Source organism: Temnothorax longispinosus, chromosome 10 (genome assembly GCF_030848805.1).
Source record: "Temnothorax longispinosus isolate EJ_2023e chromosome 10, Tlon_JGU_v1, whole genome shotgun sequence".
NCBI lineage: Eukaryota > Metazoa > Arthropoda > Insecta > Hymenoptera > Formicidae > Temnothorax > Temnothorax longispinosus.
In genome coordinates, this window is record NC_092367.1 from 6,567,234 (window position 1) to 6,594,844 (window position 27,611).

The 27,611-nt window shown below is 44.6% G+C and overlaps 1 protein-coding gene across 4 annotated transcripts in view; it reads right to left on the bottom strand.

Annotated features, from left to right (window-relative positions):
* Nucleotides 1-27,611, bottom strand: part of LOC139820684 (uncharacterized) — a 202,402-nt gene that overhangs the window by 17,191 nt on the left and 157,600 nt on the right. For all 4 annotated transcript variants that reach the window (XM_071791122.1, XM_071791120.1, XM_071791124.1 and 1 more), the window contains exons 3-4: nucleotides 6,077-6,293; nucleotides 113-267 (exon numbers count right to left, since the gene is read on the bottom strand). In XM_071791122.1, the coding sequence (XP_071647223.1) occupies nucleotides 113-267; nucleotides 6,077-6,293 (372 nt within the window). The remainder of the gene's footprint in view (nucleotides 1-112; nucleotides 268-6,076; nucleotides 6,294-27,611) is intronic.

A 27,611-nucleotide genomic window follows, 5' to 3' on the forward strand; every position in this document is an offset into this window, starting at 1 on the left:
ATATAAGATTACTATGTTTAATATTGTGTGAAACACTCGGCAAAAAACACAACTCCCGACTTAAGAAGGAGATTGGTAATTTGCGATTCAATTAAAGCTACGACTCAATTACCTGCGATCCATTAGGCACCGGTGAACCTTGAACTCCAGATGCCGCAACCGCGGCAATAGCTCTCTCCCGTTGTGCCAGAAGTTGCGAAACCGAGACGCCGGAATAAATGCCGCCTATGCCTGCTAGTTTCCTCTTCTTCTTCTTGCTGAGACCATCTGCGCACGCCAATAAAGTATCTCTTAATAAACCGGAATCCAATTACCTTCGATTCGCCGGCATCTATTTGAAATTGAATCGACAAAGGCTTTTCCCGTCCGGAGCGCAATTGTGGAAGACGATAAGTCCTCGGCGCTGTAGAAATTAAAATACGACTTATTCGCCCTAATCCCGCGCCGCTGGCTTTCTCGATTATTATTCAGACGACGTTCCAAGCTTCTTAATGAAGCAAGTGTTCCATTTGAAATCCTGCCGCAAGGTTAAATCGTATTTAGCCCGACATTTCCGTGCTTTAACTCCCCGTGCTTTTTGAAACGCCGACCTTTCCTTCGGTCTCATTATTATTCCGGAAAATATCTTTCGCGAAATGAAAATATTGTCGGTAATAGATCAAGAAGCGTTACAGAATACTAAATCAGCCAATGTAATTAACTTGTTAAATATTTAAAGCAATATTATAGCATACGAGCAATATTAAACATTTTTCACGTATAACAAAAAATTTTAATTATTACCATGAGTCATTATTCTTGTTGCAACAGATACAACTATATAATCGGATAATTTAAATTATATAAACTCATCATATATAATAAAAAAGAAATTTGTAATAGCAGAAAATAATATTGTTAATGTATTAATAATCTAAATATAAATAAATCATATATCTTATCCCAAAAAAGTTCTGGAAACTACATTAAACTTTTATAAGATAGATATTTAAATTATCATTCAATGAATAATAAATTGCGCGATAACAAAATGATAACAAATTGAATACAGAATGAAAATATATATCATATAATATTAGCATTAATTTACACTGATAAATATTGTACGTAATGAAATAAAACAAAAATATGAAATGATACAAAAACCGGAATAGCAAAAAAATGTCTAATTTCTAAAAGATTTTTAAAATAAAACTAGGTTTATAATGCTTTTGAAACCCTATTATCTTGCATATTCACGAAGAACTACCGTAAGGGCCATCGACACTTCCGAATTACCGTGATTTACGAGACGTGTTAGAAGCAGGAGGGATAAGGTATTCAGAGGCGATAGGCTAAGGGGATCTTTTATCTGTAAGCCTACAGAGGATAATTATTCTCCGTGCGCGCCGATTGAGGCGAGAAAGAGGGAGCCGGATAATTCTCGACGAAGAGGGAGAAGCATGAAAACGATGAGAAGCGAAAGCAAAAGAGAGGGGTGTGGAGGGGTGGGTAGTAATGAATCTACGATGGCAGTAAGGCAACTTGTCCGTCCTGACGACGGTAGTTTAACCCGATTTTCAAGAGGGAGAACGGTAGATTTGCGTAAAATCTTTGGATCCATTTTGTGGCTTCCGGGGTTTTCGCGCGAACGCGTAAAGTCTCCCCGTCTACTTGGAATGCCTGCAGTCAATGGCTCGAGCAATAAACGTTCTCGTCGTTAAACCCCGGTGAAAGAGGGCGACGTAGTAATTGGAAGATGTAGTTCGTCGTTTGCGGCTGTTTCCAAACGCCACCTTACTCACTTAAGCACGTTGGGGCATTCGTTGCTGACTTTGCTTGTAACAAACGATCAAATTTATTTCAACTCAATTTATATGGACTCTATCTGTTCTCTCGTTGTCCCAATTAAAAGTAATAAATTTCTCTATTGAAACTTTGGATTTTTAAAGTATATTAAATTATAGGCATTTTATTACCACTCACAGCAGAAGGAAAAATTTAAACGTAGTACAGATAAATTTTAAGGACCGTAATTGTCGAAGCATTTAAATGACAATTAAAATAATTGCAAGGAAATATATGTGGTGCACGTTTACAAAAGGACGATTCTAAATCCTCGAAAGTCTCACTTAATACCGCTCGAGCTAAAATCAAACGCACCTGTAAAGGTGACATTTGTAAGATCGCGGGATAGATCCACTCCCTATCGGTCTCACTGACGCAGCATCATCGAGAACGAACGCTGATGGCATCGTCGGCGTTGTAACTACGTCTATAAGAGTAGACGTAGACGAGCGTCGCGAGTCTACGTTTGCGAGCTTCAACTCCAGTCTCGCGAAATGACTCTCTTCAATGCGAGCATAAAAATCCCGTCGGGATCACGCCGTTACGTTACGCCAAGGCGTTGATGCGGACTGAGCGGAACGGGGTCGAAATGCGCTTGCGCGACCAACCGACGGAAGTGGGTGCAAGGGTTGCCCGAGGGAGAAACAGAGAGAAGAATAAGGACCCTCCGCCGAGGCAACGAACGTCACTCCCGGGGCAGGCGCAAGAATCACAATCGGACGCAGTTGTTGGACCGCAAGGCTACCTCCGTTCTCCCCCTGTCTGCGCGCGACCATGGCTCGCCTCTCCTCTCGTACGAAATTAACCCTTATCAACTCCGTGTCTACCACCACCGTGGGGGGGGGGTCTCCCTCTCCAGCAACTCCACCAGAGCTATAGCCTGGCTTCTTTCACTCTTCTTCCTCTTGTATCCACCACCATCGCCATCCCCCATCTCCACCACCATCAGCCGCACCCGGTCGCGGTAACATTCTCGTTCTCGTCATCATCGTCGTCGTCATCGTCGTCACAGGCAGCGAAGGGAGAACGGATTCTTTCCTCTCTACCCGGGACTTTATTGATCGCGATAAGAAGGTACAACCGGCCGATTGGTCTAAGATGGTCGCGTCGAATCGCCACGACGAATATAGCCAACAGGAAATATCCTAAGATTTATTCTTTCTTGATGGAATCGGACTAATTCGTATTAATTCTTTATCCGCTTATAATAAAACTTGTACGAGGTCTCTCTCCCTCTTCATTTCCTCATTTGATTTATACAATGTCTTAAATTGTGTATATCTCATTAACCGAGATTTGCCTTTCCAGCTTGCTTGAGGTGGGCTGCTACGTTTCACCCCTATACTTACTTCCTTAACAGAAGATTATTTCTCGCAAGAACATCCTATGTAAACAGAAAGTCTTCAGAAAAGAATACGAGCCCAATAGACCGACCGCCCGTCAGGCGGGCGATGTTAATCTGTTTACACGACACGATATCCTCAGTGGGCAACGAAAACAAACAGACTCGCGTGCAGCAAAATCCACCGAAGGAATTTTTAAAGTTTGCCACCTGCAACGAAAATCCGATAAAGGGTGGCTGTCGCACGAGGGGGGAATTAGAGTTCGTCGCCCGTAAAATCGCTTCTCAGTGCTCTCGGGATGTCGTCGTAACTGCCGCATACTACGTCGAGGACAAAAGTGATCGATCGAGCTCCGGAGGAAACTGTTTACGGAGAAAATTATTTAGGACGATAAAAGATCGCGTAAACCGCGCCCTAGATTTGGACGGATTGGCATTACGATCGATTGAACAATTGCATGACGCGTGATGATTCTCGTTAAACGCGCCTATTGACATTTCCAATCGGGTAATGAGGTTGGGGGACTTAATTATCCTAATTAAGCATTGAACAACCGACTACATTTTACCTCGCGATATACATAGTGAAAATATTCTGTTTAAAATGTTTTACTTGTCATTAACTAAATGTATAGAACAAGAGTTGATAAAATAATAAAAAGCATTTTAAATCACCGCAAACGATTCTCTAATCAACTCTATCAAAAATTTTATTTAGTACCCATACAAATAATTATGTATGAAAGTTGGGTATTTTACATTATATTTGGAAGAAGCTAGTAAGGCAATTAACGTGTTGTAAAACTTGTACGTCGGCAAATTGCTTCGAATAATTGCGACTTCCACTTTGCTCTCGTGACCGATAAAACTGAAACAGACGTTCAATCATTCCTACTCCCAGCGCGGTAATATAATCCATCGTACGTAAGCGAAGACCCTTCCTCTTAAGCCGGCAAAGTCAAACTGAAAATCAGAAAAAGGGGGAATTAAATCGGCTCCCAGCGGGAAGTGAACGCGTTATGAAAACTTGGAGCTCGACGTTCGCCGATAAAGATTCATTCGAGCCTCTCCACTTATTCCCTTTGCCGTTCTTTTCCCCTGTCGTGGGATGTATGTATGTGTGTGTATTTGCGCAGAGCGCGCGAACCCGAATGCGAGCAACCCCTGACGGCGCGCCAGAGAGAAGAGAAAGTCGGGGGAAAAAAGCCAACCCTACCATCCAGAGCGTGTCGTTTTATATCACCGGAGAATTGGAATCGAAGCGGCGCGAGCGCGCGCGTCGATGTTAAAACGACCCTATAAAGTCCCATAAAAACACCGCCACCGACGTATACGTATTATCCTACCTCGCACACCGGCCGTAAACTCGAGTTAAACTTCAGCTCCAGATTTCCAGATGCAAGCGCGAAACTACTAGCCTCCCTGCGACGCGCGACCGACGCGCGACGCTACGCACGAGTGCGCCCATGTGCAATGGAATGCATCGTGCTAATCTATTTGCGAGCGAATCGATTCATTTTTATTATCGAAAACGTTCGTTGTCGTAGAGCAACACACTATACTTGGATTGGGATTAGTAAATCACAATTGCAAATAAAAATCTATAACATTATTAGTCTATGATTTTGTAATATGTTAATTAATATTTTTTATATCATATTTATGCTCCAAATATATCATTTTCGCGTTGTATTTTCGAGTAATTCGACATCGAAGCGTTTCCAGCCCCGCTGCGAATAATATTAAAACGCGCGCAGTTACGACGTGCGCAGGGTGAAAGTTTAATAACCGTTGGTCGCCGACACGGCCGCGCTCGGCTTTCAATCTACAAGCGGATTATAATTTCTAGCCGACGCAATTTGGAGTACAGGTAGAGGTAGAGGTACGCCGGGAACGCGTCCGTCGCGTCCTGCAACAGCCGCTTAATTAACGGCGCGAAAAGTAAGGGAAAAAAGAAGGGGGTGGGTTGGGATAGAGGGGGGGGAGTGAGAAAAGAAGCAACGGCGGGATGGGATACGTCGGTTATGGGATTTGGTAATGAAATTCGGTGGAGAGTTTGGCGGCTACGGTGATACATCATTCCTCCCTGCCTGCACCCCCCGTTTTCCGCCCTCCGTCGCGCTTCTCTCGAGCTTTAATGCCAACGTGGCGGGCGAAGGACGATTCGGAAGCGGAAGGGGGAGAAAACGAAGAAAAGAGTCGGAGGATGAGGAGGGGAGTGAGTGAACCGACTTCGCTAATGCCGCAATTTCGTCGTCCTTCTTCCACCGTCGACTTTTTTCCCTAATGATCACGGCTCACTTGACGGGGTGGAAAAACTTTTGGTCTTCCTCCAATAAAAGTTGGCACGTGTTCCCGCGCGACGGTGAATAAACGTCTCGGCGATTATGGCGCCGGTTCGACGTCCGACTTGACAGAAAACTTTGTTAATACGCCGGATCGATAGAGAAAGTTCCGCGACGTGTGTATATATATGTGTGCGAGAGAGTTTGCGCGATAGAATTTTGACCTGTCGAAGTCGTCGGGATTATGAAAACGAATGTTGAGGATGGAAGAATCTTGATTTTGATCAATCGCAGGATCGTTCGATTGCCTAACACGAAAGAACATTCTAAAATTTAGCGCAAATACTTTATAAAACATATAATCATTGTAAGTCGACAATGGTGTATCTCATTATCAAATCATAAATATTACATTATACTATCAATATTTAGATTTTGCCACATTTCTACTTTTACCAAAACTTTCAACTCATATACTCGTATGCTATAAAACAACAGCTTTCGTTTTGCGTTTCTAATACACTCCTACTATATTTTTTCATTATCGTGTTTTGCCGGTAGCGATTTCTTTCGTTCGATCCGGGCTATAATCCGATCGTTCTGGTAGCATTCGCGTCCTTACCTTTTCTGGCTTTATCCGGTGACGTGGGCGAGTCGGCGTTCGCATGAATCGAGGCCGTTGTCGGGCCAGAAGATAAAGTCGACGACGAGACCGCCGGCGTACAGGACGCAACAGGACTGGCGGCCGCGGCCGGCAGCAGAAGTTTCCTCTTATGGTTGCAGAGCTTGGTCATCTCCCGCGTCTTGCCCTGATCCGGGCTCCAAGGTCGTGTCGCAACCTGAAACAAGAACGTGTGCGACGCTTGTTATTCGCTTGATCGTATCGCAGCCAATGTGATAGGGCTAACGAGCTAACTTTAAATCATTTCGAACGCATGACGAAAGTCTCTTAAAGTTTTAATATTTTCTCTCGAGACTTAGGGGAATCGGCCCAAGACCTTGTCTTGGAAGATTCGTCGAAATTATCATCGAGAACTCCGCCAAGAATTCTTTCATCGACCAACTATTTCACCGTCGAATCTGACCGGCCGATGTATGGAATGTGGCATTTATGATTCACACTTAGCGTATCCTGCATAAAATAAAGATGATGATTTCCTTTGCCTGCGCCTGATTTTGTCGAGCGGATCGCCATAATTGGAGAATATCGACGCGCGTGATGCGAGCGAGCGAGCGAGCGAGAAGCGACCGTGCGAAGCGAGAGAAAGAAAGGAAGACTAAGAGAGTCGGTGGCCTCAGACCGACGATGCTCATGAATCTCATGATCGATGCGCGACGCTACAGCGGAGTTAAAACGCGTTCGAGTTGGAAAGCCGCAGGCCGATGCCCGTAATGGCCGTGCGCGAGCTTCGCCGTGTTACTTGTCAGCTCGGGAGACGTTCCGCAGCAATTTACGGCCGCAAACACGATGCCATTACCAGCGTGTTGTAAATAGGATGATACCGCTTGATATACAAGAAGTATCCGTAAAGCGCACCGCGCCAAATGTTAATCGTCGTGGCGTTTTTCCGACGTGTCGCAATAATTGTCGATCGCGTGGCGACCGGTAATAGCTAATGAGAACGAAAAAAGGCGTCACATCACGTAGCTATCTAAATCGTTATTTTCAAATTAAAGATTAAACTAGATTAATTTAAGTCGAATTACACACACACAGATTCAATTAGAAGATACGGCAAACTAAATATAATATTTTACGACAGAGACTCGTTAATATTCGGTGCTACACCCGAGTAGCTACAAATGCGGATCGAGTTTAGCGGAATGAAGACGCGCGCGAATTCGTCGCATCCCGTATGAGAGGGTACCCGGCGAGTTAATTAAGAACGACCCAAATACGGCGCCGGGATTACACGCACTCGCGACGGCGGTCGGCCTTGCATCATCGGGAGAATCCGACGAGTTGCCGCGCCGATGTAATGACGTACGCACACGGTTAACTCAATCAGAACGTGTTTTCTCCGACTGGCCTATTATTCATTCCCTTTCCGGCGAAGAGCTCATCAGCGATGATCACTTTACCGGCTAATCACGCCCACTCGCCCGCCGCGATACCGATGAGAGAAACGGGGAAGCCTATGTCGTGACGCGACCTATCTCGGATAATATTGCCGATCAAAGATACCGTTGCGACAAACACACACATACACATAAAGAACGAAGAGTTATAATTTATAAATCGATTGCGGCTATCGCTGGATCGGTGAAGATTTTTCGATAATAGTGGCGTTCGCTGAGAAAATAAATCTTTTGAGAATGAAAAAAATTACGGATTATAAGACAAAAAAAATTACGGAATAACGATACAGCGCAAATGTACACGCGATACATATGAGAGCGCTAGGAAATTAAGTTTCTTTTCCGTTCGAAAATCATCCGCATTCTTTGCAAAACGAAACCACTACAGATAGACGTATCGCGCGCGAGAACTCAATCCCTTTTTTTTTTATTAGTCACGCTCGCTCGGTGCCGTTGCCTTCGAGTGTGCTGTTGCGGTTACGTCGTACGATTGTATATACGTACGTGCGAGGCATGTACGCAAGGTGTTTGCATCACTACCTAAATAATCCTCGTCACCGAGAGAGTGCACGGGCTGCATACACGCTCCGCCGCCGCTTTCCACGGCATTATTTCCCGTCACACGCCGCCCGTTGCACGCGAGGTAATCACGACCGGCGACTGGCGGCGGAAACCGCGATTTAATCCTTTTTCTCGGACGCAAAATGAGACGCCGTACTGCGACAGAAACGACTTTAATACGATAGCTTTTACCCGTTCCCTAGTGTCCGGATGAACGTAGCAAGAGTCTCTCTCTCTCTCTCTCTCTCTCTCTCTCACTCCCCCTCTCTTGATTAGACGATCTCGAAAGGGAAAATAAACCGCGCTGCGCTGGCTGTGTAATTACCACGCCAAACGAGCCAGCTAGTATACGCAGTGTTCCACCGGTTTTACATAAAATTATTTTATATAATAGGTTACTGTACCGCGTATAATCGGGCAAACTATTAGGTACATCGGGAGAAAATGAAATTAATACTGCAAACTCTTTGAAATGTCCAGAAACCGATATGTCTGCGATAAATATTTTTTCGCGTGGTTAGCACGCAGAAAATAAAGTACGACAAGTTATTGTGAAATACAGTATTACTCTTATTTCTCACACACATACACACACACACATATATATAGCAATGATTCTAATTACAAGAACGTCTCCGGTAAAATTTAATGGTAATGGAAAAGAGAAACTAGTTAGAGACGTAATAAACCTGTCGTACAATCTAGGCATAATATTTAAATCTCCATATTTACCAATACCGAGGTGTTCGTAAATAACGCACGTTAATTACCACGTAAAACAAGCCAGAGGGACACAATCCGTGCGGGGTACTCGCGCACTAACATCGTAAATCGATATATGTATATGCTCGTGGCCAATACTCGAAAACATAAAGCCTCGCGGAGCTCACCGAGGGTGTTCCGTTCTTCGATCGCGAATACGCGACGATCTCCGCGAGTCTTATTTCGAGAGAGGTAAATCATCGGGTGCCACCACGTCCGCCAACTCCGGATCTCGGGGCCCCAATCAACTCCGCGCGCAGGGCCCCTATTCCTCCCTCTCGGTTCGGCTCGGCTCGGCTCGGCTCGGCTCGATGCGACGCGACGCTCTGACCTCGAGGTCGTTAAATTAAATTTATGTCAGTCCCCTCGTTCGCCCCCTCCTTCCTTCTCCTCTTCCTTACGCGAACGTTCTTGCATACCTATATACCGTACGCGTTTATCGTTACCGTGCGACATTACACTGAATTAACGTAACAAGGCTATTAGTCGGCGATTTTACGACTTTAATTGTGACAGCGGGACCAACCGCGCTCGTTCCCGAGCCTCACAAATTGGCTCTCGAGACAATCGCGCGGGGGCACGTTGTGCCGTACGCGTCGTACGTACCTGTCAACCGCGGATAATTAAACTCGCATACGTACGTACGTACGTAAATATACGATTGTTCGCGAGTAACGTTTCCCAGAGAATGTCAGCCCGCCGGATCGCAGACCAAATGACTAGGTACGCCTCTCTTTCGGGTAAACAAGTGGCAGCCCATTCGTTACAGCGAGCACGGTGCAATAATGTTTCGCTAAACGCCGAACTAGATATTGTATAATTGAATGAAACGGCGAACACGTCGTTACGTAAAGTCGCGTCGTTTAAAGCGAGGCCGAATCAATTATCGGAATCTCTCACAATTGTTGAGTTATTATGAATTTCCTGCGACGAACGCAGCATAAAATAAAAGCGGACTATGTAATTTGATTATATATATGCAGCACTTAAGCGTACAGCTATCATTTGTACTTATCACAACTTTGTAATAAATTGTAACAATATTAGTAAAACTCAACTGTTTTTACGCGACGCAATCGATTTAACAATAATTTTAAGATAATTAATTTTAAACTCACTTTCGCGTTACGACGTTGTGCAGCTTTTTCATTTTGCGTCCATTCTCGTGACGAGAATATAAAATTTTAGAGAGAGAGAGAGAGAGAGAGAGAGAGAGAGAGAGATTCGCGTTATTAAACTCTGCCACTATTAAAAGTCTCGCGTCAAAGCCGGGAATATGGATCGACAATGAGCGTTCGTCGACGTCAATGCGAATATCTAATTTACGATCGACGACGCTGTGTTCCCGCATTAATATCGCCATTATTGAACTCGAGCAATTGTCGGGCGTAATGAAAGGTGCCTCCGCGTCTACAATCGTCTACAAAGAGCATTTGGTGCTTCGCTGTTGCAATGCGGCATTGCGAAACGAGATGCAACGACGTGCGATTAATTTAACCGAATCCCTGAATTGTACACGCTGAAAAATAACAATAACGAAGTTGTCCATTTGTCAAACATTATCGTTTTACGATGAAAAATAAGATCGACTTGCAATTCGGATAGTATGATTTTTCCGTTTCAATTTAGACTATTTAGAGGAATGAACGAAGTAATGAACTTTTAGTAATGAATCAATAAATTGACGACTGAAAATAGAACCGCGTGCACGAAGTCTCGGAGATATTTAGGTCACTAGATACCGACAGTTAATTAATTCATTAATTAGTAACTCTTCACCGGTAATTGCGTGCCCGCCTCCATTTCTCACAAAAGGTGCTTACCTTGATTACGACATGTGCAGAGATACGTGTGTGTGTGTGCGTACTCTCTCCCGAATACTCAATTAATTCCTTAATGAACGACAATTATATAGTCTCCGTCGCGGCACTGCATGCACATGCATAATGCGCCCTAGTCTTATTATAGATCGCGAAGGTAACAGGGGAGAGATGATAAAATCGAAGGTGCCCGCGCATCACACGGCAAAGCTCGATGAGCTGTGACAGTTTCAGAAGTCAATCGTCGGCAACGTGGGCGTCGTCGCAATGTCGCGTCGAACGTCACGACGATCCGGGAATACCGCAGGGAAGGAAAAAGAAGAGCTCGGTAATCCAATCGATGGACGATGATCATCTGGTTGGCTAAACTGATACTGATTCATCACGCGATAAGTCACTCGCGTAGGATACAATCCCTCGTGGGAAGGAACGCTTTATGCCAACGTCGCTCGTGGCAGGAACGAAAGGGAGCAGCGCGTGTTACGTGGCGCTCGCTTAATTACCACTCGTTCATGAACGAGTGACCCGAATGATCCATGCTTCTCCAGCCTATATCGCTGAGATGAAACTAATGAAAATAAACGTGACAATGTAACAAAATACTTGACAATCAGCAGACAGAGTTATAATTTGGGCGGAAAGGAGCAGAAGACACACACACACAGAGACGCACACACAGTAGCCACCGTCGATCGTAATTTCCGCGCGTAATAAAATTAAGTAAGCCGAGTTTAACCGTGCGATCGCTCAATTGCCGAATAATCGCGGATGATTCACTCGCTCGTTTCGCTCTTTCTTCAATTACCGTGCCCGTAATAGCGGCGCGGGGTATTTCCTCGAGATCTCTTAACACATTAATCAATTAGCCATTACTGCTCGCAATAATGGCATCCGTATTTAATCGTCGCCCCTTTAACCCGCTCTTCTGAAACGCAATAAAAGCAGAAACGTTACGAGCGAGTCGAATATAATTGAAGCTTTAACACAGCGAATTCGACAAATATATAGGTATACGATTGTTTAATGCCGCAATACAGCGGAGACACAAATGCTGGGTTATGGCAGCTAGAACGGAATGGAAGTAATCCTCATAAATCACAGAGTAGATAGCGTCATTCGATAATTAACATCCGCTCGACCTCGTTTTCCGTGGAAGCGAGAGGATGCTGCGCGCATCGAGCCGGAAGGGGGACGGAGGGGGACAAAAGGTCGAAGATACGTCGTCGGCGTCGCCGTCGTGAAAAGCGCAAACGAGGGACGATAATTCAGAAGTCGACGGTCGTTGTAATTTTATCTTGGGCGGCGGCGAAAGAGAGAATGAGACCCCGGGAACGTAAAGCAAAGCGGGCGCGCGACGCGACGGTGCGGGGACCGAGAAACAGAAGGAGAAAAACGGAGGTGGTGGATGTGCCGTAATGTTTTACGATTCTCATTTATAATGCCGGGTAATGTTCCGCTCAGTATGCAGTGCGTACGACGCGGACTGCATCGCCATCGTCGGTCGTCGTTGTCGTGCACGCCGGAATATCGTTCCGCGCGGCATTAATTTTCGTATCTGGAATTTATCGCGTCCTTCTTCCCCTTTGTCACCCTCCACCTCTCCTTTCTCGTCGACCGCGGGTATTTCGCGAGTTGGAGATTTAACCGGCGGTTTTGCGAACGACGCAATGCGCCGCTTTTTCACGGCAGTTCTTCTTTTTCTCGGAGAGAGAAGAAAAGAGAGGGACAGAGAGAGAGACGGGGGAAGAGGGGGCAAAACAGCGGACGCTGAATTATTTTCGTTCCCACTGGGTTGTTCATCTCGCTCCGTTGGAGTGATACGTATTTAAAACGTAATTTGAGGCTTGAAACCCGCGAAGCGGGAAAACAAATTCCAGATCTTACGTACTTAATTATTAGGGCTCATAAATTTTTAGTAGCGAGAAATCGTACAATTGCAGGATGCATCTCCATCATATAAATAGTCTCGAGGAAAAATCGACGCGCCGATAAATGGACCGCGAGAGGAAGTCTGCGAAGTTGGGTGACTTATCTCTGAATTATTCGAGAGATACGTGGGCTCGCCTTGAATGTTTCATCTTGTATGATAAATATTTCCAGTTAGATAACCCGGGGGGGGGGGGAGCGGACGTTTTTAGGTGCATCAGGAAAAATTACTAACGTGACTCCGCCCGGTTAGAAATATGAGGTCTCTGACCTTTCCGCGATATTGCCGTAATCTATCGTAAGTGCCAGGTGGACCGTTATAAAAGTTGTGCGTATAAAAAAAAAACCCGAGAAATAAATTATAATTACATCCATCACGATCGCCGTAACTCGATTAAAAAAGGACGCAAGTCCGTATAATTCAACGTAATACGTCCCAGATAAGCGTATAGCACTTAGCTGAAATTAACATTAATAAAATTTGCCCGTTCCCGCGAAATTCCCAGAAGACAACGCCGGAACCTTTTATAATGGCCACGTTTTACGAACTTCGCGGCGCGGAGGCTCATTTATAAAGCTTGAACGAGGAAGACGAGCGGCGGTTCCGCGAATTCAATAAAAGATGCTCGAGTGGGCGGAGTGCTCACTTTTTCACGACGTTATCGAACGGGAGGCGGCCACTGTTCAGCCACGAAGAAAAAAGGACAATCATAAGGATAATATATACGAATGGTAAATCATAAACGCACGGGCGTGGAAACAGATAACCTCTTGCATTTTCTTTACGCGTACTCGTCCGAACATTCCTCGCACCCAGATTTGGTAAACAATATTATTTATTCGGGAATTTGTAAATTCAGCGAAAGTCATTTTTAACGCGTATAGAATATCACAAAACAATCAATAATCCCGTGCTCGGCAGAAATTAACACAGCACAACGCGAGACACTGCGCTGTCTCTTTTATAAATTTGATATAGGTGTTTATATCGTGTTTCACATGTTGATCAAATATTATAGTACAAACATAACTTCATAGCGGTCAATTACCTCAGAATATACGGCGCGCGAGGTCTCGGCGATAATTAATTTCGTTCGGATTATTGTTGTTATTACGGGAAGGGAGGAGCGAAACGGTCCTTAATTAAATGTGCCTTGATTAAGAAGAAATTATCAGACGTCGTTATGTCGATACCGCCGGTCGTGAAGATGAGTTCTCAAACAATTCGCTTTTAACAAATTTTTTTTACCTGTGTCGACTGACGCATAATAGACGAAAGGAGTAAAAAAAAATCAAAACGCTCGTTTATTTCAGTGAAACTTCAATTGACGTAACACAATTATATAATACAATCCATATATGACGTTATAATTATACATTCTATCATTTAATGAGTCTGGCAGTAATAAAACGTTAATTATCCTACGTAATCGTTTTACAATGACTATATACAAAACTGACAAGTGCTACATTTACATTTGCCCAAGTTATATCATGTGTAATATTCATGCAACACGTAATATATTCGTAAAGAGCGCACGTTCCGTTCTCTTTGAAGACTTCATTCGAAAGAACCGGCTTCTTACGAACAGACAACGTATAATATGCATTAATGTATAATTAATTATTAAACGCCGCTATCGGCTTATATGAATAGCGAGGACGCAATCTATGATCATTTTATTAATAGCGCATTACCATCATTATCGGAATAGTTACGAAACGGCAATTATGACTACCGATCACACCAGGTTATGCGTTTCAGTTTGCGTTACACGCGCGGTGCCGTATTTGCCCCCGATCGTTTTTAAGGCCTCGATCGACACGTACGTACGCGACGCTCGATAGGCAAACGAAGGGGAATTGCAATTTGTGCGAAGGCAATTTATTCGGGTCGAACAGGCGTATTAATATCCGCAAATGACAGGCAAAACACACGTCTCGATCGACTCATAATACCACGTTGCCGGTACGATAATCGAGCCCTTGCGTCTCGGGCGTCTCGGCCAACGGTGACGATCACATGCATCCTACCCCGATCCTTTCGTTTTATCACTCGCATTATGATGTCGGCATATATAGGCACGTTGTCCGCCGCACCACGTTGGAACACCGACCGGCAAATCGCCACGTATCGATTTTCTGCGTGATGACTTCTGCGGAACGGTGCTAAAGCCTCTTTTTATCGCCGAGGGGCTATGTTGCCCATTAGGATTTTTGCGCTTTCGCAGGGAAGCAAAATCTTCATTTGTCCGCGAGATCGAGATTCGAAATGCCTCGACAATTATTTGTTCAATTACTTTGGTATTTTACAATCCCTTAACAATTTTTTAACTTAATCGATCGAAAACTTTTAATTTTCTCACCGAGTTCTCACCGTTGCCACAAGAGGATTGAAACAATTGCAATTATTTTAACAGGAGTTACATGCAGGCTAGAATCATGATATCAGAATTTATCTATAATTTTATTTAACCGAAACGTTCCCTTTTTCATTGGATGAGTCAAGAAAGTAGTTCATTAATGTCCTCAAAACTCGGAAATAAAATTCGTACCAATCGGCGAATTCAATGAAGACGCGAATAAAGCGACGAATTTACGAGAAGTGGATGGGAAACGACTTACGTCCCGAGTGTCTTGAGTCTTCCGTTTAGCAGCGAGGCCACAGCGACATTAAACCACGCAAAACGCGTCGAGGACACACGTGTAAAGAGCACAATTTTACAACTCGCGTCTAGCCGCGCGGGCAATAATGCACGTAAAACAGACGTCGGGGCCGCGCGACAGTACGCGTTAAGCCGCGGCGACAAGGGAAGAGAATCCGCTGAAAGCCGGCGCCACGACGTCCATTTAATTAAATTAAATCTAAAATCAATTACCTTACCGCGGCGTGTATGTACATACACGTAGCTTCCGCGGTAAGGTTCGCGCTTAGACGAGCCGTTCGCAAAGAGAGGGATAGAGAGAGAATTCACCTCGGCAAAAACATAAATCGTCGATGAATCGACGCGCGTGAGTTGGCCACGGGATGCAAGCAATTATGTAACTATCCCGCGCCGATCCTCGACGATTAAATCTTCCCAACTATGTACATATACATATATACGTATATACGTGTGTATACGTGTGTGTATGTTGTGCGCGCGTCAGCGCCGTGACTGGTTATTTTTGCGTCTGAGAAAATATACTTGATACGTGCCGCAACCTCGCTAGAATAATATTAAAAGCCATTAATTTATAACACTTACTCATGTTCATTTCATAAACAATATGCGGTAATTAATGAAACGAAAGAGCGTTTATTTTCGCAGTATTAGCGTCAGGAGAGGCGGATGATTTTTATATCAAAAATTGATGTTTGTGATATATCTCTATATTGTTCCACTACTACACCTTCGATAGCTAACGAAAATATGTAAAAAAAACAAACGATAAAATAGATATTTTTTAAAATTCTGTTTTGATTAAAATGAATTTTTAAATTATTTTTATACGGATTTTAAAACCGCTCTCACGACGCTAAAATCGCATATATAGCCTTTTGCATTCGCATTCTCCTAACGATATATCGATACGTGCGCATCAGCGTGCATATTCGAACGGGAGATAACCGCGAGGCAAATGCGATTTCGACTCAATAATAACTGGAAATATCGGAGTCGTCTCGGTGCGGCCAGGATGTAATGTGAAGAATAAACCGCCGACGGCATGGTTTATTTATCTTTTAATCGATTCGGAATAAAGGGCCCACCCTTGCCGGGACACGCTGATTGGCAAGAAATCGCGCGCCACCCTGCTCGCCATCCGAAAAACCGGTATGAGTTACGGCGCCGAGATAAAATCGTCTCTCGCTCCGCCGCGCCGTGTCCCCCGCCCGCGCCCATTGCCCCTTTCCCTCCCTTGGTCAGGATCGGCGATATTGCGCCGATCCTACGAGACGACAGCTTTTTCTTGCGGGTTATGGCGAACGCGGGGCGACTGTCTGCGCGCTTGGAGAAATCCTGCGTATCGATACGATCGAGTTGTCATGCCGCAAATCGCTTTTTCAGCCGTCGCACACTCGCCGTCGGGGAGAGAAAGAGAACGCGCCGCGCTCGTCCGCCGGCATCTCGGTGATATTAATCTCGGATGAAAGTTAATTTAGAATTGATTTACAGGTACACGGGCACCGTTCAATACATCGTGGCTCGTTGCAGATTATCTTATTAGCCAAATAAATTACACAGGGTGTCCGTGTCCCATACACCACGTGATGAGACGTTCTATAATTAATCTTTCCCCTTTCATTCTCGTTTCGTTACAGAGAGGTCACACCTTTTCAAAAATTATTCAATATTCGGTGCTTCGACACTCCGTGAAGAAACTTGTAATATTATTCTCTCTCACGAAAAAATAAATCAAGCGATAATCTTAAAAAATTAGTTAGCTCGTCGCGATACAAGAAAAATAAAGAACATGTGTTTTTCTCGCGATAGGCAAATCGCGAGAGAACTTAAAATGTCAAACGTAGCAGGAAACTATTTGCGTCATATGTATACACACGATCGGTTATAAATTCCGCAACTGGAGTAACTAATTGTATGTACATACGGCATTTAAATGTCGAAAGGATAAGCACGAGTATTTTCAAGCGCCGTTTGAAAATATAATGAACCGTGAGTTACGGTCTCGCGACTAAACTTTGTACCGTGAAACGCGAACGACGCGACGCGCATAAACAGAAGGATATTCTCTGCGTTTATCATAAAACGCGCGAATCGCGAGTTATATAACCGACCGCGCTCGCAAATGTCGAAGAGCACCATTAAATTGTTCTCGCGACCGCGGTTGAATGTCGTTCTTATATGTATCATCGAATCGCTCGGCCATAAATGTCTGATTGCGCGAGGCATTCGCTAATTGAATTTAATCTCAATCAGCTTTTTACGCCGATTTTTACGTCGCCAATCGATAATTGCTGATCCGAGACGGCTCTACGAAACTGGTCGGCGCGATGGACTTCGCGTGCAACATGCATGCGCGGTAATTGCATCCCGAGTGACGAGGTCGCGAAGGAGATCGTCGAGCGATCAACTTGCGTCGTATCTCTTGATTGCCTGCTATCTTGGGGCCCGCCAGTTACCCGCTTTATAGAATATACTTGGAAGAACGTGGCGCGCGTACGATCTATATAACGATTATGAGTGTGCGCCGACGTTTATACGGGGCATTTTCAACGTTAACGTTACGGCGGCTAAAACAGAAAACACATCGCCGACTTCGCGGCCTTTCTCATAAAAAGCGCTTTGAACGTGGCTCCGGTAATTGTTCGGTCGCTGCGAAGTGCGCAAAAAAAAAAGATCTTTATGGTTTTATTTCCCGCCAACGGTGCGAGGAGGGGAACGAGGGGACCCTCGTAAAAGCAAAGTCGAATCGTTATTTTCCGGAGGCCGTGACGACGATGACCCGCGAGTTTTTAACACGACACACTTATTAATAACGAATATGCGCGCGAACTCGATACTAACTTTTTGATAACATTCGCTCTAGTGTTTCTCGATTTATGGAAAGTTGCGATGAATGAGACTCTCGGAAGCTAAATTAATCGACTCCACTGTTTGCAAATTTCCTAATTTTAGGACTAAAGTGTATAATTAGTTTATAATTTAATTTTCAATTTTCTTTACTTTTTATTTCATGGAGTCGATTACGGTTTGACTTCCGAGAGATTCAAATATCATTTAAAGCTCGATGAACAGCCGTGGAAGCATCTGCTTCATTTTACGCAAATAATTCTATGAGAATCTCAAGGTCGACACTTTCGCGCACTTGAACGGACATCGTCCTCGATATCTGGCGGATCCGCGATAATTATACCAGCCTTGAATGCCGATTCCCTTTGAAGAGACCGAGCGTTGTCGACCCATACCTATATTCTCAAGATCTAATGAGTAACAATAAAAAGATAGAGCGAATGTATAATGCAATAATTTCGCCGGTGGAAAAAATTCGCTCGCGTGTCTAAGTAATTATTGAAGGAGAGCCCTCTTCGCATTCACCTTTCCTCGGCATAAGTAATGACTATCGGCGTGTAATTCCAGGCCCGCGACTCTCGTAAACCCCCTCCCCCTTCAAAAAAATAATCAGATCCATTATACCTCCGTTTGACATCTATATGGATGTATTGGTAATAATCAGTCGAACCTTGAGGATCGATAGGATCATTTATATGAAATGAAACCGGGAATGTTGGAAGGTGAAGGGCGGTAAATGGCACCTCAAGGCGAAATACTAATAGCGGGGCCTGCGCACGGAAAATGAATCGATCTCAATTATCGCGGGAGATACACGTCGGTCGGAGAAGTTAAAACATGTTGCTGCGGGTAAATGTATTTATCACTTGCTTTAGACCCGCATTACACGCACTCTTCTGTTTTTAATTTCTTATCGCACCATGTTTCCTCGCGCAAGGATTAATCTCAATTCTCTCAATCTCATCCAAGCAATAACCAGGCCGATAATCCTTTTAATACGATCTAAAGATACTTGCTCTGAATTTACTACGTGCACATATAAATATCCGTGATCTCGGAACGATCGAGATCTCCCTCGCTCCAATAATTCATCTCGGGTAGTCTTACGGCCTTCCTCCCGCAATAAAATCCGCAACAATGGCCTCCGACGTTTTTATCGTTCCACTTAATAACGACGGCACGGCGAAGTTCCAACTGACGCTAAACGTATAGCCGGAGATATTCATGAATCCGATAATTGTCTCGACCTTGGGACACGCGGCACGATCGCGCTCCACCGTCCGATAAAATTCATCGCATCGATTCCGCGCGATTTCGACTCGTGTTACTTATTTAACAACCGGCGCAACAAGCCTGCAAACCGCGACGTGCATCCGGATTGAAAATAAACGACCCGCTAAATATTCCAACTTGACATACACACCAGCTCAATAATTGCGGTGGCCTCGAAATACCTCGCGTACTTCTTCGCACTCGAATCGCGCTTCGTAACGAGCACGGCCGATAAAACTATACGCGCATTGAATGAAACGATCGTAACACAAAACTCGTTAGCGGAATATGCAACCGTTTTGCGTGCCATCGCATTAAACATCTTTTGGCTTCTATCAAATAAAGTTAAAAGTAAAATTATAAAAACATTTGTAATCTCGAGGCATTAATAAAAAGAATCTCTGGTAAGTAAAATATAGTAAAAAATATTCAGCGTTAAAAAAAGGAGAACGAAACGGCGAATTCAAAATTTATGCGTTTCGAGACGTCCATCCATTATACGTTTCAAGGAACGTTTGTCTTGGAGCCGTACAAATAATCGCGCGATATCACCTGCCTCACCAGCGTAAAAAAATCACGGCGCGATCCGACGCTCATGACTCTTCGAATTTTATTAATGCCTATATGTAACAGACAAGGAATACTTTACGGATGTCGTTACGGGGCCGCCTCGCGCGGAGTCCCGAAGACGACGCGAGGAATCGATGCGAGGATGCTCGAATAAAGTACGACGGCATAAATATCGATGATGCATATCCTGGGGAACGAGTACAATTAGAGACACGGGGGAAGAAGCCCGTTGGAGAAGCGGGAGAAAGAAAAAGGAGGAAATCCCGTACGAGCGATGGGAGAGGAGTGAAAGAAAAAAAGAGTCGGAGCGAGGAGAATATCTCGAAGTCGTGACCCACGTTGCGATGGAGTTATCGGCTATGAACTGACGGGCGCGAAGGGCCCGTCGCGTACCCCGTTGCGGCGCGGATCTCGAAGGCGTAAATTGGTCAAGGGGGAGGGGAAATCGTTTTATTACGAAGAGAGAGGAGAGCGGAGACGATTTCGCGCGCGGCACGAATAACTCCGTGGATACACCGCAACCTCCCCTTACTCCGCTATCTTTTTTGCGCGTGCATACACGTTTTATGTTGCTCGCTCTTCTCCCTCGCCCGCCTCCCGCCTCGTTGTCTCACGGGCCTTTTTATTTCGTCTTGCGCAGCACGTGGACGACGAGAGAAGTCGAGACACCGCTGTTACCTTCCTTCGTATCTCCGGCAAACCGTACCACCTAGTCTCTGTTTCTCCCCCTTTCTTTCTCTTTCCTTCTCCTTGCATCTTTTCTGCATCGTGTCTTCTGCACAGAAATCTCGCGCGTTTGCGATCAGTGGTTCTCCATGAGTACGTACTCAACAATCGCGATATACAATCAATGATAATGTTAACAGCTATCAAAAAACTGTGAAAATTGAAGTTTTGTACAAATTTCAATGCAACTTCTACAGGCTGCAATTAAATGGTAGTATCTTCTAACGTTCATAGTATACACACAAAAATTGACGAGTTTTGTTTAGTTACAATGAATTGATTGCCCGAGTTCGAAATTCAAATCGATTTGCTGCTCAAGACTCTCGGCGTCGACATATACATTGCATCGCAAGAAGAAGATCCGTGGCTACTTCGTGCGCCATAAATATTCGCGAGGGCGGGCTCGCTTCCGGGCACCCACTGACTGCTGCCGCACGCATCGCTGAATCCAAGTTATGTTAGAACGTGCTAATAACAAGCCGATTCCACTCCACTGTGAATTCCGTCATTCTATTACACGGCGCACGCCTGCCTCCCCGGGGATTTATAGACCCAGCGAGCATTCCGATGCTGCCGTCACGCGTCGCAGGATCCTCCTCCGCGGGTACATCCCTCCCCTTTCTGCTCCTCTTGTCCTTCTCGCGTTCTCCTCGTCACGCCGGAAGCCAATGGAGGAAGTCCACGAAATTGAAACCCGAGATTAATTTCACAGAACACGAATCGCGAAATTGACGATATCAAAAGGCTTTTGATAACTAATCGAGACGCTGAATAGAAAAAGGAGCAGACGCATGAAAAAAGACATTGTTATTTTATCTCGCGGAATAATTGCAACCCCATGAACTTTGAACAGAACTGCAGTTGTACCTCCAAATTTGTAAATTTTTATTAACACTAAAGTATCCGACCAATTTGATCATTAATGTTGGAACCAGATGTCCTGAAAAATTTACAAAATTAATTTCAATTAACATCGTGGTTCCTTAATTGTTTTCACGGTAAGAAGTACAAAATTTTGTGTTGTCACTCTTTATGTGACTACATTGCTTTGATCTTCGCTGATAAAGAAAACTCGCGAATATTATATATCAAGAGAATATTGAAGACGATAAATACAATTTAAACATTATGTTTATAACTTTTTTTTTTTTTTTTTTTAATTAAAATCACAGACTTCGGCAAACAGAACGTGAGCACATTTGCATCGTGAGGGATCCGCAGGGCGATAAACGTTTATCCTGTGCAGATCTCAAGAGGATCTCAAGGTCCGGGGGTCTACTACGTTGGACATTTCATTACCTCGTATTACACGGCAATAAGAGATAAACGTGCGACGCGACGCGTCGCAAAAAATAAAGAAAGGCCAAATGCGCTACAAATCAAACGGGAACGAAACGGAAACGTTTTGAGCGAGCAAATCGGCGTGGTGCATCGCGCGCGAATTTACGATGCAAACGAGCGGCGTACAAATAATGTAGCTGTCAAGCTGGCAACACCAGTCGGCGGTGTTCGGCCGAGTAACACAAACGCCAAAGCATTTGCATAATCGGAAACGATATGCATCGATAAACCGCGATCGTCAGCGGCGCGGTAATCGACGGGGCACAGGCTAGAAATTCTCTGTGCTTAGCCACGATATCTCGTTGAAATACGCTAACCGATGGAAACGTATGTACATCTCTTCTAAGAATGCGAGACACGTAACGAATTTTTAAGAAAATTTGTTTAAGAATTTTACGACGACTTTCCGTCTTTGTGTAAAATTTTCGTTGCTTTTCGAATCGATGAAATAAAAAAAAACATAATGAAAAATTTTCATTATTTTAAATAGAGAATACGTAATAAAATCGTCATCTATAATAGCTTAATCGCTTCGATTGTCCCGCGAGACAAGAAAGCAAGCGACGAGCAATGCAGAAATGCAGGTGACAAGTGTTTGGGGAAACTCCCCCGCTGCGTACGACTGTATTTTACAAGCAGAGAGCCATTATAATGACATTTAAACGCTGCGCCACGGATTGTACCGCCACTGGCGCAAGCTTTCCTAACCGGATGATTTATTTGGCACGGCGTTGAGCCGGCGGCATCACGAAGAATTACGAGGGCGTGATGAATCTAATAAAATGCGCGTGCACTCTGCCCTCTAATTCGCGGAACGCTCTGCCAAGTATTCCCTGCGTCATGAAAAATTACCATCCACTGTCTCGGAAACGCACCGCAAAATCTGCGCGCATTATATAATAAATTTAATCGTGCATATTAATATATCTAATGTATCTTGTGTCGTACCCGAGAAAATAAACGTTACAACTTGAAAATTGATTAAAATTAGCAAAAAAATGATTTCTTTAAAAATAAAAAGTATAAAATTCCACGAAAAATCTCACAATAAAATATGTATACAAATACATGTAAAACATTATCTTTATTGTAACAATAAATTTCGATCTTTATATATCTAATTTATCGTCAGCACTTATCGTCGGTAATTTGTTAAAGCAACCTGTAAAAAATGAGGTGAAGGGCGAGCGAGAGCATTTCGAACGCAGATCTATCTTGGTGCGTGGCGAAACAATACACTTCTTTCATATTCTCCGCGGTTATCAAGTCGCGCGGCTTGATTTTTCATTTGGTTTCGTTAAAAGTCACGATGTAGCCGACCCACTAGCAACGAATCGTTCGCGCGTACCGGCGTACTGCATAAGCTCTGCATAAACGCCGCGCGAGTCGGTGACCTTGAGTCACGCACGATGGAGCAGCCGTTCGAGTGGTGGACGAAGGAACGAAAGCGAGGAACGAGGAGAAAAGAAGACGCGGAGGAACGACGTGGAGGAAAGCGAGAGGTCGCGACCGAAAGACCGAAAGACCGAGAAGGGCGGCGCGAAGAAGAGGACGGGGAAGAAAATCGTGCGGATAGCGAGAAGAGGGATGAAGGCGGAAAGAGAGCTGGAGCGAATCTCACCGTCCCGGCTCGCGAGAGCGTACGCTCTTCGGAGCGAGGAGCACGCGGATGTGCGCGACGCGCATTCTCCCGCTCGTTCTCTCGTTTCTCGCTCGATGTATTTACGAGCGTTGGGGGGAACGGGCGGATTGCACGCACATACGTCGCGATCTCGCGCCAAGCCGCGCCGCGCGAAACCTGCGACGCATCGTTGCACCGCGCGCGATGTGGAACGCGCGCGCGGATATACGGCGGCATCCGCGCTCTTTATCGCGATTCGACATTTATTCGTTCCGCGAAGAACCGGAGCTCCGGTTACGCTCGTCCGAGCGACTCTCGCGATTGCCTGACGAACACGACCGATACCGTCGGAATGCCCGCGTCTTCAGACGGACATCTTCAAAATGAGAATGTTCACGTATATTTCAAATCGATGCGAGATATGTCTCGCTTTCCATTGCCCCTTGAGTAATAAACGTTCAACGATGACGACGGCGAATCCTGGACGGCGAAGGACTATTACTTTCAATATTCTTCTGCTTGTGGCACGAGGCTGTATTTACGCGTCTGCACGTGACACCGCGCTCTCGTAACGAGACAAGTGTCGGTCGACCGGCTGGTTCTTCTGGTTCCCGTCCGGTCTCCCTTCGAAATCGAGAGTTCATTGGTTCGCGCGCAAAACCAGTCGCGCGGGGAAGAAAAAGATGAGATAGATCTGAGGGGGAGACAGGGGGACGAGAAGTCCCGTCTCCCTTAGTTCTCGATGGATTTTACAGCGAATCGTATTTTCCCGCGGTAATTCCCTCCCGCGATCGTTTAACGCGAACATTAAGCACGCGATTCCTAATCCGGGATAATGCCTATTGTTACCTAGTATTCATCTGTCCACCGGGGCCGAGATCGATTTCACGAGTCGACCAATTGAAACCGATTGAATTAAACAATAACGTTTCATGCTCGTTACTGTTTCAACGAATCGTACTCATTCTATTCGATTAGTATCGATTAATTATACAGACGATCCTTGACTCTTTCGCTAAATCAATTTCGAATTATAACGGTTCTGAATAATTTTTAAAAATTCACTAAGTTTCCACTGTTATATAAATCCCTTTAAAAAAAACTCAAATTGATATTACAACATTCATTACCTCTTTACTTTATTCATTTTCTTATCTCATTGTTTATAGAAATGAAACTTCCGTCTTTTTAAATAAATTTAGTTAATATCGAGGAACACGTCATAAGAATGTAATAAGACTTTAATATCACCGACAAGAGCTGATTAATAAAACTGGGATGAGTAATAAAGCGTATCTCAAAGATATGATTTAACAATGAGCATTATCCGCGCGTTAATTTGAATAAAGGATGGAAACTGAAAGGTATAATGCAGAGAAGTTAACGCAGTGGCTCGTATCCTCGTCTACGCTTTTATACGTATAGAACGCGGACCATGCTCTTTCTCGCGGCAATGTGCTTTCAAGAGCACTTAACAGCATCCACGTTGAGTGCTCGGGTTCTAATCTGAGATTGCTGAATACCTTCTGCTAATTGAATGCACAGCTCATCACGATTAAACTTACCAGGGTGGCATACGCTCGACGTTTCAAGCGGATTCATGGCTTTCGCTCGAAAATCAAGAACCCGCTCGATGAATAGTCTTAACGAACTACTCTTCCATGGCGATATAAATCCATGGCTGGTATATAGGTACGAACTTTTAATACTAATTATACGCGTATCACGCCCAAAAATTTCGTCAAGAGCAATAAATAATAAATATTCGATGTGTATCGGGAATCAAGAGAGAAAATTACTACGGACCTCACGCGTGGAGAATAAATTATTCGGAACGCGATCTTAGCCGGTCCAAAGGCGAGAACGAATTTCGAGGACCCTTTTTCGGGAGGTCCACCGTAGAGGATCGTATCAAATCGTATTCGAAGTGGGTTGACGTCTCGGAAAAGGTCGACTGAAAAATTAAGTACCCGCTTCCACATAAATTTGCCATTTCGCGGCACGATTTATCGAGACCGTACATAATAAATGTTGACCGAAGGCAAGCAACCGGGAACGTAGAGATCAAGGGGAGGCCAGGGTTTATCCTTTCCAATCTGAATAACCTTTCCGTAATATTTGAATTGGACGCAAAAAGGTTTTCAATCTCCTTACGAGTGGGGCGCAAAATGAAGTAAAGTCAATTTCAATGTTAAGTCTCCGACGCTCATCAGCAACGGCGAACGAATCGCTCAGAGATATTTGCAGCGATTCAATAGCATCATGAATCATTCGATATGAGTTGAGGCCTCGATGCTTGGCTGCCCATGGAAATTCGCGACGAGCAGCCTATTCGATTGACCGCCGCGAGGTAATGGTTTTTCTTCTCGCAACGCTCGTCGATTTCCGAGCGCTTTACGAGCGAGCCGCGCGATTTCACAGCGATTCGATCGATTGATCACGCTGTTTGCGATCGGGCCCGATTCTTCGTGTGCGGTAAAGACATGGTCCCTGTTTTATCAGTTAGCTATTTGAAATACAGATTTTATATTTTATATTTACAAAAATATTCATATCTAATCACGTCGGTCGATTTATTTTACATGTATATGTATGAGATACTTTAAATTAATTTGCTGCAATTAGAAACTAGATCCGATGGTCAGATAATCGTACGTTTTTTAAGAAAATTCGCGGGTCGTTTTATATTAAACCTTGACGAGTTAATTAAGCGTGACTGCAAGTCGTTGCTGTAACTAGAATCTTGCTTGTAACATAAACAGCGAGAGAAAGTTTATTTGATCAAAGCTGAAAGTGACGTCGGCCCGTAACCGGTCCGCAATCGGCTATCGGTTGCGTTGCGTGGTTGGCGAGCGCACGTGCGAATTAAAGAGGCGAGTTGAGCGCCACTACGACAGCATTCCACGATGTGCTGTTAGCCCGTTGCATCCGCGGTGTGTTGCACCCGCGAACCTCGTGGTGCATGTGCGCTCCGGACATCGCATACGCACGTAATACACGTGCGTCGCATTCATCATATTATTACGTGTTAATAAAATTGATGCTTTTCAACGCTCATTACGTCGCACACACACGGTGGTGGTGATGCGCTCGCGAAAGAGCTCCATGTAATGAGAGATCATTGATCAAATGACGCTCGAAACCGCACATTGTGACATTACTTTGTTTCGCAAAAATATAATCGTCGTGTATATCGCGTACAATTAAAAGAGCAAGGATGATCACGCATGTAAGAGGATCTAACTAATTTATAATTCTTTTTACAGTCGTCGTCGCGCTATGAGATTTTCTCGCCGGCAACTCTCCGGCGAAGGCCCTCCGAGCTTCTCAATTCAAGATAGATCTCGCGCACAGAGTGTATGTATACATACTCCCGGGTATACTCTCGCTCAGTCTCGAAGCGACTTCGAATCCGATAGTCGGCGACAGTGAATTGCCGCCGAATAAGATTCCTCGCGTGGATATGGACGAGCGGAAACGATTTGCCTGCCGGGCAAAGAACCCCCTTTGCCTCGGCAGGAAAATCGATTACCGGCGTCTTTCTTCTCCCCGGAGCTGTTTCAGCGTTTCCCTACGGCAGATTGGCGTCGAGTTCTGTCGCACATAAATAGATAAGGAACCGGTACGTTATTCCCGAGCAATGCTTCGACCGCCGTAGCAACGACAACGGGGAGAAAAGACGAAAGAGAACTAGGGGGAACACGGATCCGCGCTCCTTCCTGCATACTGAATGCCGCGGGGCGAGCACCCAAGATACTCGAGTGCATTCAACGCGCTTCTTAAGCGCCGATACGTCGATCAAAGCTGCCGAAAATGTCTGACGTCGACATTTTTCCGCGCGATACCGAAATAAGAATCATTACAGTTCAGAAGCCATCAATCGAATAGCAATACATGACAAAAAATATATACATATGTTAAAATACAGGTCAAAAATATATACAAAAATAAATACATGTTAAAAGA